Source organism: Drosophila busckii, chromosome 3L (genome assembly GCF_011750605.1).
Source record: "Drosophila busckii strain San Diego stock center, stock number 13000-0081.31 chromosome 3L, ASM1175060v1, whole genome shotgun sequence".
NCBI classification, from domain to species: Eukaryota; Metazoa; Arthropoda; class Insecta; order Diptera; family Drosophilidae; genus Drosophila; species Drosophila busckii.
This window is the reverse complement of record NC_046606.1, coordinates 20393846-20413846: the sequence shown is the minus strand read 5'-3', so window position 1 is coordinate 20413846 and position 20001 is coordinate 20393846. Positions and strand designations below refer to the sequence as shown.

At 35.4% G+C, this 20001-nt stretch overlaps 2 protein-coding genes across 3 annotated transcripts in view; both read left to right on the top strand.

Moving 5' to 3' along the window:
• Nucleotides 1-20001, top strand: part of LOC108598697 (AT-rich binding protein) — a 61137-nt gene that overhangs the window by 19222 nt on the left and 21914 nt on the right. The window lies entirely within an intron of this gene.
• LOC108598695 (alpha-1,3-mannosyl-glycoprotein 4-beta-N-acetylglucosaminyltransferase A) lies at nucleotides 8244-10407 on the top strand. The gene has a single exon (XM_017985418.2). It carries the CDS (start codon nucleotides 8352-8354, stop codon nucleotides 9885-9887), a length of 1536 nt encoding a protein of 511 aa, XP_017840907.2. The 5' UTR covers nucleotides 8244-8351; the 3' UTR covers nucleotides 9888-10407.

Sequence of the window (20001 nt, the reverse complement as noted above, 5' to 3'; positions counted from 1 at the left end):
ACACCCAACTTGTTGTTTCGATTTCCGAGGTGTTGATTGAATGAATACAAGCTCAGGTTCGGACATATACATACGTGACAATTTTTGGGTTCGGTTGCTTGTTATAAACAATTAAAATAAAGTCTAAATAAATGAAAACGTTTGTTTAATAAGAACCTATATAAGTATTGAAATTTAACTTCATTTGGAACAATTAATTGTTGGACAATTAACCTAATTGGCAGCAATATCAAAATATTATTCGTTTGCCAGCAATTAACTGCGCATTTAACACCAAACAGTTGGGCGAGAAAATTTACTGTTGACAACTTTAAAATTGGCTTCAGACTGCGCCGCTGCCGGCACCACCATTTAAGTTAAGCCACTGAAACGCGACTTCAGTCTTAATTTACGGCCTTGGCTGTGCAGGATTAGGGAGCTTGAGTTATGTGTGGAAATAGAGGAACACACATGCCAGTTTGTTCCAGCATAAAACTGTCTGTCTGATTGTCGCTGAGCCGATTTAAGCTAGTCGGTGTGACTAGCCAGCCAGCCAGCCAACCTAGCGATGCCATCTTGTTACTCTTTGTTTTTTTTTTGCAGCATTTATTTGAAAGTTATTAGCACATTTTTTTGAATTGTTTGTTTTTGTTGTTGTAGCGTTTGCCAAATCCGCGAAGCTTTATGCTCTTTGTAGCATTGCTTGGTTGACTTTCATTTGGGGGAAAATGTCAGCGTTTCCGGTATTTTCATTTCCTATATGAGTTGGTGAGTTGGTCGCGCAAACTAAGCCACACCCTGCCCACGTTAGAAAATGAGATTCTTGGCAGCAATTCAACACTAAATTGATTTTGAACAATAGCACAAGCGGCGACTGCATAGCCAATGCTATCTTTGGCAATTTATCTCGCCATGATTTTCAACTATGCCGCCGCCGAACGACATTTCCGCTTTTTACTGCTGCCAGCCGAAAACAACAACAACGAAAGCAATTTGATGAAGCGAAGTTTGCATGCGCTTGCAAGCAGTCAACTCATTTATTTTACGTTTTTTTGTTGGGTGCAAAATATTAATTGAAATTCTTTGTCATAGTTTGAGTGCATTACTAATAGCACATAATATTTGGTACGGCAATTAAACTTGCACACTAAAGCCATCAAATTCAATTCGATGCCAAGCGATGCAAATTTATAGTATGTTCCGCGATCGAGGCCCTAACCGGGGTGCTTTCATAATTTTTCCGCTGCTTGCACACACAAAGCCATTTTTAGTTTGCGCCGCCACCGCCATCGCCGCCGCCGACATAATCAATAGTTGTGACTTCCTTTAATGGTTTTCCGGTGATTCAGCACTTCCGCATGCCCGCCGTCGTCCTTGCGTCCTGTGCCACGCTATTATATTATTCTTTTTTTATTTTTGCAAATTTTTTCGCCTTACTTTTGTCACTTGTTGGACCTGCTTGACTGCACTTTAATTTTCAGAGACAAAATTTATGACCCCCGCACATTCTTATTAGTTTTTTAAGCACTTTAGATATAAATACCCCAAAAAAAAAAAGGAATTTGCAAATAAAATGAAAAATGTGCAAATTATGTGCGCGATTTGTGCAGAGAGCGGCTTATGTCGCCTTTAGCCCAGCACTTGGCTTTTTTATGACCTTTTAAAATGTTATTAATTTTGCGCTGTGTGAGAATTTATCTTATTTTGCGGTTAGGCAACATATATGAGAAAAAGTATACCAAATAAAAAACGTTGCAAATTGTTGGCAGGCCTCATAAGCTTTTATAACCATATTTTTTTCACGCGCCATGCATTTTTGTGTCAATTTAAATTTCTTGCTTTTTTTATGGCTTAGATTACATGTGTGTGTGTAATAGTTGTCTGTACAAAATGTCAGATAAGCTTGCTTTAAGCTGAAAAAGCTGGAAAATAGCAATAGTTATTGTTAGTTTCCAACTAAGCCTTTAAATTTTTGCATATATATTTATAAATATTTTTATTTGCACAGCAGGCAAAAATTAGTCTATTGTATTAAATTCTTTTAAATTTTTCTAATAAAGTGCAGTTAGCCTTGTGAGTACTTGCACCCCATGTTACTTTTATATGCCACCCATATATTTTATTTTTTATCTGTGCTGCTCTTATGAGCTTTATAGGCATGTAAAAAAACGCAAAATAAATTTTAGCTGCCTGCTGTTATAAACTAAAACACATGTTTCTACTGGTTGTACGTTGGTTGGCCGAAAAAAGGCAAACGTAATAAAAATGAAGCTGTGCAAAATATGTTTTGTGCTCAAAATTTGTTGACCATTATCATATGGCCGCGTCGCTGTTGGGAGCTCAGCAAACATTAGTTATCGTTGTGGCTAGAATTTGGCTGAACGTGGCCATTAATCAAAGCAATTTAATAATAATAAATTTATATGTTTCGCTGTTCTGCACAATGACAGTTCGTTAGCGGTATTATAACTGTTTTAGTTTTAAATTTTTATTGGAATTAAACTTTTATGCTTAACACTTGAGGTCACATGTTTGTTGCTCCTCCCCAACTTAATGCATTTTAATTAAGAGTCGAGTCATTGCCGCTACTGCCACAAACTGCAAAGCGCCGAAAACTTTTATGCTTTTGAATTTTTGCATAATTTTTTTTGGAAAGTTCCGTGCAGGAAAAAGGAGATGTGCTGCAATGAGTAATAGAATGCAGAAAATTAAATTGTTTTGCAACGAAACTTTATTGCCCTTTGCCAAAGTATTCAGCAAATAATTTGATAGTACAATTCGCTTCATGGCGTAAATTTATTGTAAGTATTTATTTACTGAATTTTAATACAATGAAAAATTAAATATTCAGAGTCTAACTCACAACTATTTTAATGATTTAATTAAAAGATGTTCCTTTTGCATTTATAAATTTCTACATCTTTCGTGCTATTTAGCATTTGGTTAGGGTATACTTTCTATAAGTATGTATATAAATTTTAATCTGTTAAAAACGCCATAGTCGCATCGGCCAACACCTTTAGTCCAGACTGTGGTCCATGGTCTGGGTCTGGGTCTCGGTCTCGGTCTCGGACGTTGCCGCGAATTCATTAAGGAATTCAATTTAAATGCACATTTTACATTCTCTGCTGTACAATGTGGCGTATGAACAACGTGTCGCTGTCGCTGTCGTTGACTCTGTCACTTGAAACTCGCCAGCGTTGATGCTTTGCAGACATATACATATATATTTTAAAATCTGCTGTTATTAATATTCATGAAAGTTGAAAAGTTTCTCGCTTATTTATGTAATATATGTACATACGCGGACCCGGACCCTCATCGAATGCCCAAACATAAAGCGTGTAGCCACAGCGCACTCATACATACATGCATACACACACATACATAGGTGTTTCCAGTGTGCTTGAGCATATATTTTTATCAGCATGTGTGAATTTTTATAAATAATGCAGAATTCCGTTCATATAAACCCTATAAATATATTTACACCAAGGGCAAATGCCAACTGAGCTGCAACAAACTTTTAATCGAATTTAATTTAAGTTTTAAATCAAAAACACTTTTATGTGAGCATTTGTGTTGTTATTTTTACTCACAGCCTGTCGCTCTTAAAACTTCAATCGTTTTGCTGCTGCTCTATGGCATTAAATTGTAATTTGTGCGTTTTTATTTATGCATTGCCGGTTTGTTGTCTCTGTCTGTGACTCTCTGTGCTTGTTTTGTGTGAATTGGCAAGGGAAATCTTAAAATTCATAGCTTTGAAATCTTATGCATAGCCCGCACTTTGAAAACAAGAGCCTACAAGTGTGAGTGCTTATCTTTTAATACACTTTTTCATATAGAAACTTAAAAAGATTTAAGTTAATGTTGATTTGTTGTTGATAATTTTATGAAAATTAAATTATTTATTTATTGATTTTTACATAAACTGTTAAATTTCACTTTAAAATACAATTTTATAAAAATAAATCGTCGAACAAAACTATTATTTTTTTTAATAAAGTCCACATTTTCTTAAATTGACTTTAGAGCCTTTAAATGACTTTGTTGATGGAAGACCATGTAAAATGGAGGTGTAGTCCTGCGAGCAAGCCACTTGCCTGCAGAAATGAGAGAATTTCATTCAGCTCATTTATTTAATGGTGGTATTTGGTTTATAATTGTTGTTTGATGTGCGTCTCTTTTATACACTTTGACATTTTTGTAAAAAATGGACATGTAAACTAAAAGCAGACCAACTTAAAGCTGACCAACCAACTGCCAAAATTAAATTTTCCTACATACCAATGATGCAAAAAACTCATCACTTCGTTTGTTTTAGCATATCAAAATGTTAGGGGTATTTTTTATATATAGATAATATATCTTTTTATTATAATGTTCTTGCTTTCACTGAAACCTGGAAACCTGGACTGCAATTTCTAGTTAATCAACGACTCATAGATGTGTCCGTCTTTCACGAGGTGGGGGTGGCGTATTAATTGCCCTTGAATCCGACCTTTTACCGGAATTAATTTGTTGCTTATCTAATATTGAGTTTATTGCAGTTAGAGGATTATTTGTTAAATTTCCTTCTATACAACATGCTCTTATATTCCACCTCTTTCGGATGTTTCAATTTATAATGAACATTTATCTAATATACAAATTATATCCTAAAAGCTCACTGATAGGGCTTATTTATGTGCATTGGAGAATTTTAATTTACCAGATGTATCTTAGCTCCATGAGTTGGATAAGCATACTGATCTTTCACTTAATGAAATAAATAACGTTCGTTATTGCAACGACCGTTTGCTTGTGTTAGATCCTTCAGCTAGCACTGTTAGCAGAATTGATCCAATTGTGCTCCTCGAAGATGTCTTTCACCCAACTTTGGAACTGCTTATAGAGCTTATAGAGCGACTTTAATAAATGAAAAAACCTTATTATAAATCATGACTGGTCTCAATTTTTTGCCAGTAATAACCTAGAAATTGCTTTATTCATTTTTTATGACGCCACTAATTACATTTTTGAACGATGCGTTCCTCGAAAGCAGCAAATATAAAATCGCGATACTTTAAAAACAGGGAACAGACTTTTTTCAAACAACTTATTCTGTTAACGACTCATCAATTCACCTATCCTTATAACGTACAAAAATCTAATTTTAATCCAGAGCCTGTGATTACCGAAGAATTGATATTGAGTGAACTAAATTTATTGAAACCTGTGTTCACTCCAGGTACTTAGATATTGCGCCGGTTCCATATATTTAATTTTATATAGACTTTAGCATTGTCCGTTAAATGTTGCGAATTGCCTTCAATCTGGAAGGGATCATTTATTATTCCGTTACATAAGAATGGCCCTAAAAGTTACGTAAACAACTATAAGGGTATTTCAAAATTGTCTGCTTCACCTAAACTCTTCGAAGAATTTATTACTCAATTAATGCATTTCTGTAGTTCAATTATATCACCTTACCAACACGGTTTTGTGAATCATAAATCTACCACCACTCTTCAAGGGTGGTTACAGCTTTTCAAAACAAAATGCAGACTGACGTTATTTATCTGACTTTAGTAACAGATTCGATTCCGTGAATCTCGGCTTCTAATAATAAATTAACTATGATTGGATTTCCACAGAAATGGGTATCTAACTACTACTAACAAAATTCAAAAGGTTGTTTTCAAGTTGGCGGTTTCCACATACTTGTTGAGGCAACTTAATTTCGAAATTTTGTTCCTTTATCACTTAACGTTTGCACAACTAATTGTTCACTGCATGAGCACCTTCGAGTACTATGTGTTGATTACAACAAACTTTATTTATTATAATTTAGTTATGGTATCAACACAGAGGCCACTGATTTTATTTCCAAGCGACTTATTTTAACTCTTTTACCTATCAATAATTAAGACTAACCCAGACCTGATTGGGTTTTCCCCAATCCTTGCAACGAATGTTGGGTTCTGTTTAACACTTCCAATCTATAAGCTTTATCAAATTTAAAAACCAAAACCCAATTTTTAAATACTTTTAAATTAAATTTTAAATACTTTTTTGTAATAATTTTTCTTTTATCGTCGATGTTGTGTTTGACATTAAATAATAATAAACTTTAGTTATGTTATTTGACCGATGTGTGAAATTTCAGCACGATCGGTAAACAGCTTAGATTATTTTACATTTCCATTATTCATACAATTCAATATACAGCGGGTGCGCTTGCTGACACGCCATACAAACGTCGCTGCCGACGCAGGCGGCGGCGTTGCTGCTGACGCTACAGAGAAAACGAACTGTGACGCGTTGGCTGTTTACGTGTATCTGTTTGTAAGTGCACGCGTGTGCTTGCTGCGATGCTCTAGTGAAAGTGTATATAAAAGTTGGCATGGCCCAAAAAAAAAAACGAAAGTATGCAGAAAATTGATTTTTATCTGGTTTTGTTTTTAACTACGTCGTTTTTTTTTAAATTTTTTTTTTAATTTTGAAGTTTTATTGATAGTTAACACGCATGATTTCTTGCCAGTCTGACAATATCCCATCCCTTCCCTGTTTTGCTAGGTGCCCTCGTAGTTTATTTTAAACTGATTGCAAGTAACCTTAATACATAATTAAACTCTTCTTAATTCCATTATGGATTTTTGTAAAATAATTGTTACAGCGATAATTTCAGATATAGTCATTTAGAAATATTCAATGCGACATTTTCCTGTATTATTGTATGAGCTCATTGATTGTTAGAAAGAACTTTTATCCAGGGACCGCAAATAATGTTCTTAAAATTAAATAAATTGTACATACATATATACATAAATATATATGCATAAACATATATACATACATACATATATACATATACATAAATACATATACGTATATACATAAATCAAAACAAGTGGACAGGTTAAAGTTGGGCGCCACCAACTAAATACACTTTGACTAGGGTATCGCAGAAAGCACACGCATGCACTCACAAACACATACACACAAAAACACTGAGCGTCACAGCTTCGTTTCGCTGTAGCGTTAGCAGCGACGGCGCCGTTGCGTCGGCAGCGACGTTTGTCATGGCGCGTCAGCACGTGCCACCCTGTCTATATTGAAATGAAATGTAAATATTCCTAAGTATTTAACCGATCGTTTTTGAACACTTGACAACAATCGTCGAAAACGATGACTTAGGCCAATTTGTGATTTATTTCAGATTTTTCTACTGCCTTATATATTGTTTTTTTCGATTTGCGGCGGAGGGGGGAGGAAATAAAAAAAATAAAATAAAAACGTTCGGGTTTGGATATAGGAGCACCTATATACCAAATTTGGTTGCTCTAACTCTTATAGTTGCTGAGAAACAGTTGCTCAAACATTCAGACGGACATGGCTTATATCGACTCAGCTTGTCGAGCTGATCAAGAATATATATACTTTATGGGATCTGCCACTGCACTCTTTCTCCCTGATACATCACATTTTGAGCAATTCATAATTTACCCTTCCATTTTTTACAACAAATGTCAAGTGTATTAAAAACTAAATTCTAACAGTAATGCTCATCAAGGCAATATCTAATTACAAAATACTACATGTTTACATGCATTTATATTATACATTATTATATATTCAAATGAAGGTAGTGATGTGTAGATTTATACATACATTTATAATATATATAGTATAAATATATACATATATATATATATATATATTTGATCTGGGTCTGGTTAAAAAGATATTTCAATTCAATTTTTATTTTCAATGTTATGACAAAATTCGACGTCACTGTTATTTTCAATTTTATCATGTAAAAAAATACTTAAATTATGAAAATAAATTTTGAGCACTGCGACTACTTTACAAATTATTCTTTAATTATTTTATTAATTAAATCAATCTTAATAATTAAAAATAATTTTTTTAATAAATTAAAAAAAAATAAGTGTTATTTTTTAATTTTTTTTAAAAAAATTATAACAGTTACGGTCTCTGCTTTTATCATAGCTGGCAAGGATACGTTAAGAGATTTTGAATTGGAATTTGTAACACCAAATCGTAGGAGGCGGAGAACGTAAATGTCTACTCCAGGTCTTAAAATATGCCTATTTTCGCTAACAAGGTTGCCATAGAAATCTCAAGAGAATTTAATCTGTAATCTGAAGTAGGCTATGCAACAAGAAATATTTTATTAAAGACTTGCTATACATATTCAATGTTGTTAATTGTACCCATTGTCCACAAAAGAGCAATCTGTGTTTCCTTAAATCCGTTCTCGAGTCACAAATGAATATTTAAATATATTTTTATTAGGCAAGCGGTGTGTATAAATAATCAGCTTACACTCAATTATTCACTCACACTCGCTTATACACGAACACAACATGAAGATCATCAATGTACGTTTGAAGACTTGCCTTTGCCTAGCAATTATACCAACAGTGGTACTTGCGCTGTTCTTTTGGAGCCTTACTAATAAACGCGCTGCACAAATCGTTGATAATGTTCTACTAGTGGAAGAGTTTCCGGATGTAATGCAGTTGGTGAACCAACCCAAGCAACACGGCTTGAAGCCGCTGAAGCAGCCCAACTGGGAGATGTTTGAGGAATCAATGCATCCCATGGCTGGCGTTGTGCACACACGCAATCGTATGGGCGTGCGTTTCGTGCTGGGCGTGCCCACAGTGCCACGACCAGGTGTGAGCTATCTGCTGGGTACATTGCAGCAGCTGGTAGAAAAGACAAACTCGCAGCAACGACGCGATTGCCTTATTGTGGTGTATATTGGTGATACCAGAACCGAAGTGGTGCAGAATGTAACGCAGCAGCTGAGGGATAAATTTGAAAGGTACATGACTGAAGGACTGATTGATATTCTAAGAGTGCCCCGGAACTATTATCCAGATTTTGAGGCGCTGTTTGTGACGCTGAATGATGAACCCGAGCGCGCTCATTGGCGCACCAAACAGAATCTGGACCTGATGTACTTGATGAGCTATGCGCGGAGTCGCGGCAATTATTATTTGCAGCTAGAGGATGACTTGAAGATAAACAATAACTTTTTGGATTATATCAACAAGTTTACAGCGCTGCAGACGGAATTTCGCCTGGCCGAGCATCGAGAATGGATTATTTTGAGCTTCAGCGAACTGGGCTTCATAGGCAAGCTGTTTCGCACTGTGGAACTGTATGACTATCTCGAGTATCTCAAGCTGTTCTACAATGATCAGCCCATGGACTGGCTGATGCAGAGCTATGTAATGCTGCACAGCTGTCGCTGGGACAGCTTGTGTAAGCAGAGTTGCTCACATCAGTATAGCAATTACCTCATCAGCGCAGGCCAATCTCAGTTCCAGCACGTAGGCTTGAAGTCCTCGTTGCCGGCAAAAGTGCAGACGCTTAAAGATCGCAAGTTTGATAAGAATTCGGCTATGCAGCGTTTTAATCATCTGCGTCAGCCGCAGAATTTACTCAGCTCGCTGAAGCAAACACTTGTGAGCAGTGGACTGAGTCTGCGCGAAGGCGAGACTTTCATATGGGGCTATATGCCGCAGGCTTCATCGCTGCTACGCTATATGGAAGCGCATCAATTCGATTATGCGCAATTTAAAATACGCAGCGGGCCGCAAAGCAAAGAAAGGTTTAAAGAGCTTACTGTGGATGTGGTAGAAGAGCTGCCGAAGTTTACAGCAAATAGCACAGAGGCGCAACGTTGTGGGTTTCTTATGAGCTATACATTCGAGGGGCAAAATCAGTATCCTATGAAATTGTTTTATTATATAAAAGAGCAACAAGAGCATGCGGATGGCAATGTTAGCAGCGTCAATTGGTTTAGACGCTTCAGTTGGAACGGCACGGCGGGCCTAAAGTCCTGGGATTATTGCTTGCAACTTTGGCTTTTACTGTTGACGTTGCTTTGACAAGTTTTATTTTAAAATTTAGAGTGTCTGCGCGACATAGAGCATATTAAATGTAAAAGCTTAATTTATTGTTTGTATATATTAAATAAATACAGCTTTATTACGACGAAAAGTCAGCCTCGTTGCTGTCTATAGCGGCTGCTATTGAAATGCAGCAGCAGCAGAAAAAAGATTCTGAAAATTTCCATCAACTCAAGCAGCAAAGCATAAAAAATCGATGAAGCATGACAACAGCGCGAATAGAAAAAACCAAGCTAAAGAAAAACTCAACGCCATCAGCAGCAAAAGCAAACTCAAAAGCAAAAGAATAAGCCAAGGCGGCGAGCATTGAATAAGAAATCATTTTCACTAATGATGGCGGCTAAGAGCAGCAGCTTCAGCATCTGCAACAGAATAAGCCATCATTGAGTTAGCAGCAATACCAGTTGATGAACAACGCCGTAAAGCATGCTGATGACTTTTGATGGCAAGGCTTTAAACTTTTCATGCACACACTTACACACACATACACACATGTGCTTTGCCAATTTCCTGCCTGTGACAATGATGTAGTTATACCAAAAGGCAAACCCATTAAACAAAAAAAAAAGGCTGCAATTTTTTTCCTGAGCTTTAGCGCCGCTTGCTTTTAAGTGCTTAGTGGGCGTGGCACAAATAAATTTGTTACACGAAACAATGCAATCAATCAAAATAAACAACAGCACACACACACACTCAAGAGCAGCGCAAAATAACGCGCTCAGCTATGGGCTCTACTTTGTAGCTGTCTCTGAAAGTTGCAACTGAAAATAAAGTTGCTTTCGAAAAGATTAAAAATTAATACTCTTAACATTTTCTAAATAAATATTTTTGAAAGTGACTAGACATCTTTAATTTCTAGTGCTATGAATTTGGATAAAATATAAAGAATCCACAATTGAAAATGTTTTAATTGAATATTAAATAATTTTTATTTATTTATTTCATTGAAGTTAAAATAAATTAATTCGCTCTAAGATCATAAATTTTGAATCATACTCGAATTATCTTATTGCATTAGATCGTTAGAGTATTTATGAAATCTTTACAAACTTACATTACTCTACTCTTGAGTACAATTGAGTAAGGTTGAATAAAAAAAATAGAATACAAAACAATGTTGAAAACACAGCACTCCACAAAACAAACAGCTGATGAATGACCCAAACAATTTTTACTAGGGACATGTTGCCACCATTTATGTTTTTTTCTTAAACCCTGGCTTTAAACCAAAAATAAATTGCGCAGCAAGCTGCAAACTGTGCTATAGGTCTAAAATGCTTCAGATAACATGGCTGCAATTAGCATTTTGTCAGACACTTTGGTAAATATTTGTGCATATTCGAGGCTCAAATGAAGCAAGTGCAATCCAATTGTCTGCACCTTTTTTATTGGCTGCCTGTCGAGTCTTCCTTGTCTATCCTACGTTTTATTTGCATTTGTGCCATTTCTTTTTTGTTTCCTTTTGTCGTATTTTTTTTTTTTTGTTCTCTTACTACTGCTGCATACGAATTGACTTATATTTAAATAAAATTAGTTACATAAACAATAATTGACTTCAATTGCCTTTTGTGTTTGCATAAAATTCAATTTTCATTTCCGCCATTGACTTGAATGGCAACAATTGTGTGGCGCACAGCCACAAGGCTACGAACTGAATAAAGTGCTTTACCATAGAGTCCTTTTCATACCAATCGTTATTGCTTTATTTGCAGTAAACTCAAAGTGACATGCTTTGAAACTGGAAAATTTTCATCTAGCTGAATGAAAACTTTTAGCATTTAATTTTTATTGAACAAGAATTAATTTATAGATGTTAAATTTAATTATAAATCAACCAAATTATTAATTATTTTATTCCTAAGTAATGAACCCTGAATCCACAGTGATCGACTTCAAAAAGGGTATTTTTAATTTAAGATGGAAACAGAAATGCATTTGTATGCAACTTTATCCTAGGTAATAAAGACGAGGTTGAAAATCTAATTTTTGAAATTAATAGTCAATAATCCTAAAATAAAAGAAAATAAAATAAAAATAGTAGCTGTATTATTTAAATTGTCAATTATATTATTTATATATTATATATATATATATATTTATATATATATATTTATACAGGTTAGGTAATATTGTTTTAATTTATACTGAGGGGAATATTCATATTCCCATATACCATATTCGTATATGGTAATTTGCCAGCTAACATATAATAATATTTTAAACTATGCTTGACAATTGTATGACAAGCTTTGATGAAGTTTGTGCATAAAATTCTCATTAACATACAACAATGCATTTATAATTAAAACTGCATAAATATTTACGCACAAAGAAAAGCGCTGCTTAACTGTATAAACATATGGCAATTTATTTTTTTTTAGTATTATGTCTGATGTCCAATAACAGTAAACAGCTAGCAACAAACAAAATGGCAGGACCGAGCTTGCCAACATATTTCAGCTTAATTGTTATTGTAATTGTTTTTATTGAAATGTGTCAAATGCAATGCGACGAAAATTAAATTTTGAATATTTTATTAACAATGGCGGCGGCGTCGACTGACTGGCGAAAAAAAAGGAAAAACAAAAGCAAAACACGGACAAACAAATAAAAGGGCCAGTCAACTGTCGTTGCTTTTGTCAGTCGACATGTCACATAATTAATTGATAAGCATAAATATTTACTGCAATAAAAACTAACACAAAAAGTAAATTTAAGCAAAAAGAATGCTACACTCGTAAGCAAATTGATACAGCTCGTGTAAAATATATATAATATTTAATTGAAGCTCAAGCCTAGAGTTAGAATTTAGCTGGGCTTGTTTTATTAAACAACAGCATTTCAAATTTGTATAACTGTTTGCTTTTGTTTAGCGCATTATAAATTATAAATTGGCTGACAATACTTTTATTTATTATTGCATTTTCCTTGTTGACTAAAATTATTTATTTACACGCACGGCGAGCCAACTTTTGCGTGTCACAAAAATTGTTTAAATATTTCAATACACTGCTTTGTGTGCAGCTTTGCTGGTTTTTATTGCTTGTTTGCTGATATTTTCACTTTAAAGTTGTGGCAGCCATAAAGTGCACAAATTTATTTGGCAATGCTTGAGCAGGCAAAGGCAATGGGGAGCAAAAGCAATTGCAACAATAGTTGTTGCGACTCTATTTGCTCCTTTCTCTCCCTTTTGCTCGGCCGTCGCCTTTTGCCAGCACTTGCGTTTTGTTATGGTGCACGTGGCGCATGGAAACCGAAACGAACAGTTCCAATTGTTGCAATTTTCAATTATTGCTTAGAAATTGATGTGTGCTTAAGCACGAGACATACATGCTTGAGTTGCCAGCCAGCCAGACTCACACGTTTGCCACAATTGTTACAATTGTAGTTGTTGGTGTCTTCAGGCAGAATATTTGCACAGAAACTGAAGCATTTCTGTATATGTTGAACGTGTGTGAGCCGCCTGGGAGCTACAGCTACAGCCAAGTTTTTTCTATGCAGATGATTATGATATATTTTAAAATTTTTTTTAGTTGTTATTTACAGCATACGACAAGCCTAGTATTCACTATAGATGAATATTCTTTTAGCTAAGGATTTAATCAAAAGTTCGCTGATCACTCTGTCAGTTTTTTTTAAGGTAATTAGTATGAACTATTAAATTAAAATACCAGCTAAAAATATTAGTATTTAAGTAATCTGCAATGCTGTCGGAGCTTCTCTGTATTATCATTTATTATTTTTATCTTACGCTTTTCGACCTCTTAAGTTGCTTTTATTTTCCCTGGTTCTTTGGGGCTGTCCATATATTACTTAATCGCCTAAGGGAGGGGGAAGGGATCAAGGAAATGATTATGTTTGATTACATGAGGAGGGAGGGGGTCTTGGACAATGCTTACGTAATCATTTTATATAAATATTTTTGTTAAAAGTATTTGTTTAAAAATTTAGTTTCGCGCCGATTGCTCCCCCAATAAGTACCGAATGCAACTTCCGTGGAATCTCCGTTTGAAAATAATAGATTAAAAGAACCAAATTTGCCTATATTTGTTCTTCTTCTTGTGATTAACGTAATCATTATGGAGAGGGCAGGAGGTTGTTCATTGAATGATTATTTTTGATTACCATGGGGGCGAGGGGGTCAAAAATCGCCGAAAACGTGATTACGTAATATATGGACAGTCCCTTTACAACAAATGCAATTCTTAATCCAAATTATAATCAGTCAAATCAAGTTATTTATTGACAAGCCGTGTTGGAAAACGATTTTTGCTCATGAGCATATTTCATATTTTATAAAAATATAACTTTTTTAACAGCGAATTATTTATTGTCCTTTTGAGATTGAGAAATTGTCAAATTGATCCTCTGCCTAAGACTCCCAACGCGAGCTCAGTCCCCTCTTGCTCTCTCTTAGCTTAGCTTACTTACAATAACATTTTGTGTTAGATGGAGACAGAGGAGACAGATTTGACCTTTTATTTTTATTTACTTCTTCCTAAAATTATTAAAATAGGTAGGTACCTAATAAAAGAAAGATACGCTATATAAAATAGGAAGTTCACTCTCATAACAAATTTAATCTTGAGTGCAACAGATGGTTTTGTTCAAGCTCTGACTTATGTCAAACATTATCTGCGTACTTCATGCTCCAACCGTTCCATTACCATGACGAGGATTGGGAACCAACCAAGCTGCCCAGCAGAGTGTGAGGCTAAAGCTAAAACAAGCTAAAGTCGGTTTCTTTTACCAACTTGGAGTGAATCTTATCAGGAATTTTAAATTACAGCATACTACGCACTGGATTGCTTCACTTGTGAGCCATTAAGTTGAAAGCTGACGTCAGCATATGTATGATAGCATAATGAAATAAATTTAATTACACAGCAAGAGGCAATCCACTCATTTTAAGAGAGAGAGAGAGAGAGATAGAGAGAGACCGTCACTGCGCTAAACTTTTCAGCACACACACACCAGTATGATAGCAGCACACTTACACTCACACACAAGCATTGAAAATGCAGTGCAACTGTGCTTGGGCAATGTTTATATGAATGCATCTACTTAGCCTTTAGTTTGAAGTGCGCGCTGCTCTCGACTTGCTGAGGAATTGGGCACCCGAACCCGACATGCACACAGGTGCTCAAGCGAAGCCACACACCCACATTTGTATGCGTGTGTGTGTGTGCATAAGTTCATTTAGTTTTGGTCGCTGCGCATATGAGAGCACTTGAGCTGCGTCCATGCTTTGGGATTTGTGGTTTGAGGCATGCAGTCCAGCTGCCGTGCAGGCAAGGTCCATAGACCTGACTTGCTGCGACGACGACGTTGTTTGAGCGTCGAGTAATTATGAAAATTTTCAAAATGAGCGCGCGCGCCCTGCTTCAGCTCTATTTTCTGTTTTTTGTTTTTGAAAGTTGAGCACGAGTAATTAAAAATTTCGCAATGTCTGCACACACTTGTATTCCTAATGAAAAACAACTACGAATTGCCTTGCTTACTAGTATATGTGTATGCTTGTCTGCATATATAAATTTTAATTAAATTCGTTTTTCCATTTGACGGTAAATAGTACCCGCTAAGTAGTACCTACTGCTGTAAGGTAGCATAATTTTAATTAGAAAACGGAAAACATTTAGTAATAAAGCATTTCTGACATGCTGCCGTTGCATGGGGCGTACGCGTAATGCAAATAAAATAATTTCCTTCCTTTCTACGCACACAGAAAAGTGCTTATAAGGTCATTTAATGTGCCTTTTGGTCAAGCACTATGTACGACTTATGCACGCTGAGCAGGAAGCCAATTAGCAGAAGCTTCTTAAAGATTATTACTCTGAGAGTGAAAGCATCGTTTCCCAAAAGCAGTACTTATTAATATTTAAATTAGCTTGACCAATTTATAGTAAATTCCTTGCCACATATGACCCTAAATTTTGACTCCCAGCCTGCTCTTTGTTGGTCGTATGACTTACAAAAAACAAACAGGCAACAAAAGGAACCAAAACTGATGTGTTAATTGATGAATGTCTAAATTACTTTCTCTCTTTCTCTTAGATTTTGCTTATAAATGAGTTTAAATGAATATGTGTGTGTGTGTGTGTGTGTGTTTGTCTGAAGTAGAAAACATGCAAATTGTTTACATGAAAATTCCATTATGTGTGGCCACTAAAACGAAGGCAGCAAACCCGTTCGTTCGGTGGTGCAGCTCATCGAGGCTAGACAGCAAAAACCCAAACAATGCATTATCTCTAGCTTTTGCCTCTGCCACGAGTATATACAGCAATGAAAACTTCATGTAATATAAGTCAACAGCAGTTAGCCAATAACAACAGCAACAATAACAATAGCAGCAAAAGTAAGAACAAAGCGCATTGTTGACGCCACACGATACCTTTAACAGCATCATCATCAGCAACATCATCATCATTAAGGGCTTAAAATCTTTTAACTCCTGCTAAGCGCACTCACACACACATATACTCTAAAAATATTTACACTCACAGGTCTATAAAAGCATAGGCTGGAGTTGAGGTAGGAGTGTCTGCTGCACAGTGGAAAGTTTCAGTGAAAAGCTCAATAGCAGTATACACAACAATTCGTAGAAAATAAATGGAAACATGTTTTTTTTTTTAAATATTTTCTTTTTGAAGTACAGATAATTACAAAATAAAGAAAAATCTATTGATAAATATTAGTACAAAAGCTATACTCAATTTGATTTGCTTTGCATTGGTTTCTGTGAATTGTGTTAAGTTTGTTCAACTAAATTGTCCTTTTTAAAGTCTTGTATTCAGATTTCTGTAGTATGATTACCTTAAAAAAGTACAAGTCAGATTTTTATTTTTATAAAAAATGTTTCAAGATGTTTTGGAGATGCTTCAACGATTAGTTTTGTCTCAGCCATCATCTGCTTAGAAATAGGATTTCGCATACATTCTATCAAGTGGCCCTACTGTGCGACGCTGGCGAACTTCAAATGCAAAACTAAAACTGACTACGGCTGACGTCGATGTCTGGCCAAAAGACGAAAGCAAAAAACAACAAAATAACAAAAAATTACAGCAACAACGTTGATGATGGGAAGGTGTATGAGAAAACTCAGCAAGTCAGTCAGCTAGCCGCATACCATGGAGCAGAGCAGAGGCCTCTTTGTTTTTGTTACAATGTGCCGACTATTTGGCTTGAATGGTCAGAAAGTTGCAGGTAGAAGTAGCGTTTGGCCAGAGGCAGGGGCGGCAGTGCGAAAAAGAAAACCCCAGCATTTGGCTGGTCTGTCGGGCACGTGTGTTAGGCAACAACAACCTAGCTTTTATGCGTGTGTGTGGGTGTGAGTGTATGTGTGTATCAATAACAACAGCAAAATGTGGCAAATGTTGAAGCGACTGGGCCAAAGCAACAGCAACAATAACGAGCTGAAAATTAGCAAAAAGCAAAATCAATACTCGCTTGTGTGTGTGTGAGTGTTTGAGTATGAGCTCTCATTAAAGTTTCAATGCTCTCGACAATATGCGTTTCATTAAAGCTGTTAGCTCGTGTGCGTCGGCAACTGATAATGCTGAGATTTTTTCTTGTTGCCTTGCTTGTTCATTATGGACACGTTATGTGGCTGGGCAGACACTAGTTAGGCTACACAGAAAATAAGAAAAGGCTAGAACTGATTGGAATTTCAATTTAATAATACATACTTACAAAAAAAAAACACATAGTTAATGATATGTGAAATGCACTGAATCAGTTCAATACAAAATTTAAACAAAGAATTCATCTTAAAATTATATTTGTGCATATCCATTAAAAATAAATAATTTAAATTAGTGCAAATATTCGAAAGGTTACCTTTTAGATTAGTTCTAATTATTTTTAATAAGCTACAAAAAATTATTATATATGTATATACAATAGTTTATATTTTGAGCATAAATTTTAACATTTTCATTTGTTTTCTATAAAAATTCGCAGAAAGACTCGAAAACTATCTGACGACAAATTAATTTTCGATTATTTGTGATCGCTATCATTATTATTATTTATAATATATATTTATAATTGTATTATGTTTTATTTTCTTAGTAGTTTCAAATATTTAAAAGCATAATAAATAATTCAATTGATTAATAATTTAGGAAAAAGGGAAAATATTTAACAATATTTAAAGATTAGTATAATTTTTTTTTATAATTAATTTCTTTCTATGTTGCTCTACTTGTTCCTAATTGCTACAAAAATATTGAAAGTACACAACGAAAGGCACAACGTGTGCCCAGAGTCTTATCAATTAACCATAGACTTCGACTCGACTTGGGCCTTACCTTGACGCATTGTTAATACCAAGCACGGCAAGTAAATGCTTTTCACTCAACGTCATGCTGTCAATTTTAGCTAATTAAGCCAAAAGACGTAAAGTACGGCAAGTTGTTGTGTGTGGTGGGCGTTTCTTCAATTGAGGTCAGTGGTGGTGGCGCACAGATAACTACGATTTCAACTCAAGCATACACGAAAGCAATCAGAAAATCTCGTCAAGTTAAATTATAATTGAAAAGCGAAAGCGTTACAAATTTCATTGCTCTCAACTTGAATTTTGTGCCAGTCAGCCCAGCAATCCTCTGGGGAGAGAAAGAGTATAAAGAGCACGACTTAAAGTCACAGTGTTGTCGCCTTGATGACTTTGCTATGGGGCGGCTTTGGCACTCTCTTGCGGTTTTTGGTCGCTGACTTCTGACTTGGCAGCACCAAAATGTTTGGCATATTTTCACAAGAGGCAGCATGTTACAGTCTCTAAAATTATATTAGCGCACGCTCTGAAGCCAACCAAAGTTATTTAAATTAAAGTCACATAAATGCCGACGCTCATGTCTTTGTTGTTGTTGTTGTTCTTGTTCTTGTTGTCGTAACAAGCTCGAGCTAAGGGGTACGACTGAATTGCTTAAAATATATATATTTTTTTGGTAGGCGGTTTGGCGTTGAAGCTTTTCCGCTCTCTGTGCAGCGACGGAGACGGCTGCTTCTCTATTATTAATTTAACATTTGCCTGGCGTTTTCTTAGAGTTCGCTGCCATTTTGTTCACGTCGCTGCTGCCTCGGCTACGTTCATTAGCTTCCGTTGCGGAAGCGGAAGTGCTACACAGTCGCGCAGTCAGACATACTCACTGAGTAGTACACACGCACATACAGACACACATTTATTTGTATTTTGTTGCTGTCGAGTTGCTCAATTGTAACAACAACGGCGACGCTGACTCTACAATTCGACTATGTCGAGTGAGTTGCTATTTGTATAATGCCAAAAGTATTTTTATAGGATTTTTATGCTATTTATAGACTATGCAACTAGTCTGCTGACTTTGTCATAGGGCGAAAGCTAAACTGCAGTTGTGAAAAATTCACCACACTTAAATTAATTACCAAGCAAATCGATAATAATTTTGGGTTTGCGAACAATGTGGACTTTCGATTTTGTAGGACGCTACTGTATCAAGTTTATTAAATACTCGACAAATAACTTTTTCTCGTTGGGTTAATTCAGAAATTTGGGTTAAGATCTACTTCATAACTTCTTAATATATGAAACAATTTTTTTAATTACATAAAATCATTGCAGCTTGTGCGAGAATCTATAAAATATTACAAAATAAACCAAACTCATCAGTAATCGATTTACCTGACTCCTTACTAGGCCAACAAGCGAACGCGGTAAACTTTATATTAACTAGAGATGTTATACAGACTCATAGAAGCAAAATTTACTAAAAATCAATTAAAGTTTTATTTTTTTATATAAATACCACTTCATAAAAAATAAAATGAAAGAAATTTTAAATGCTTGAAACGTTTAAACTGAGCATTTCATGTAGAAGCTTTAGCCTCCATAGGCTAAAATTTTTGTATTGAATTATTGTTATATCGAATGGTTTTTGGCAAAACATTTATTACTTTTTGACGTTTTCGACATTCGAGTTAAGTTGGCCTAACTGTAGTAACAAACTCCCTTGACTGTTTGTTTGCCTGATTGCTGCGTTAGCTGATATTTTGTTTTTGACTGTGTTTTTTCTTTTGGGCAGCTGTCAAGTCATTTTTATACTTCCTTGAAACTGTT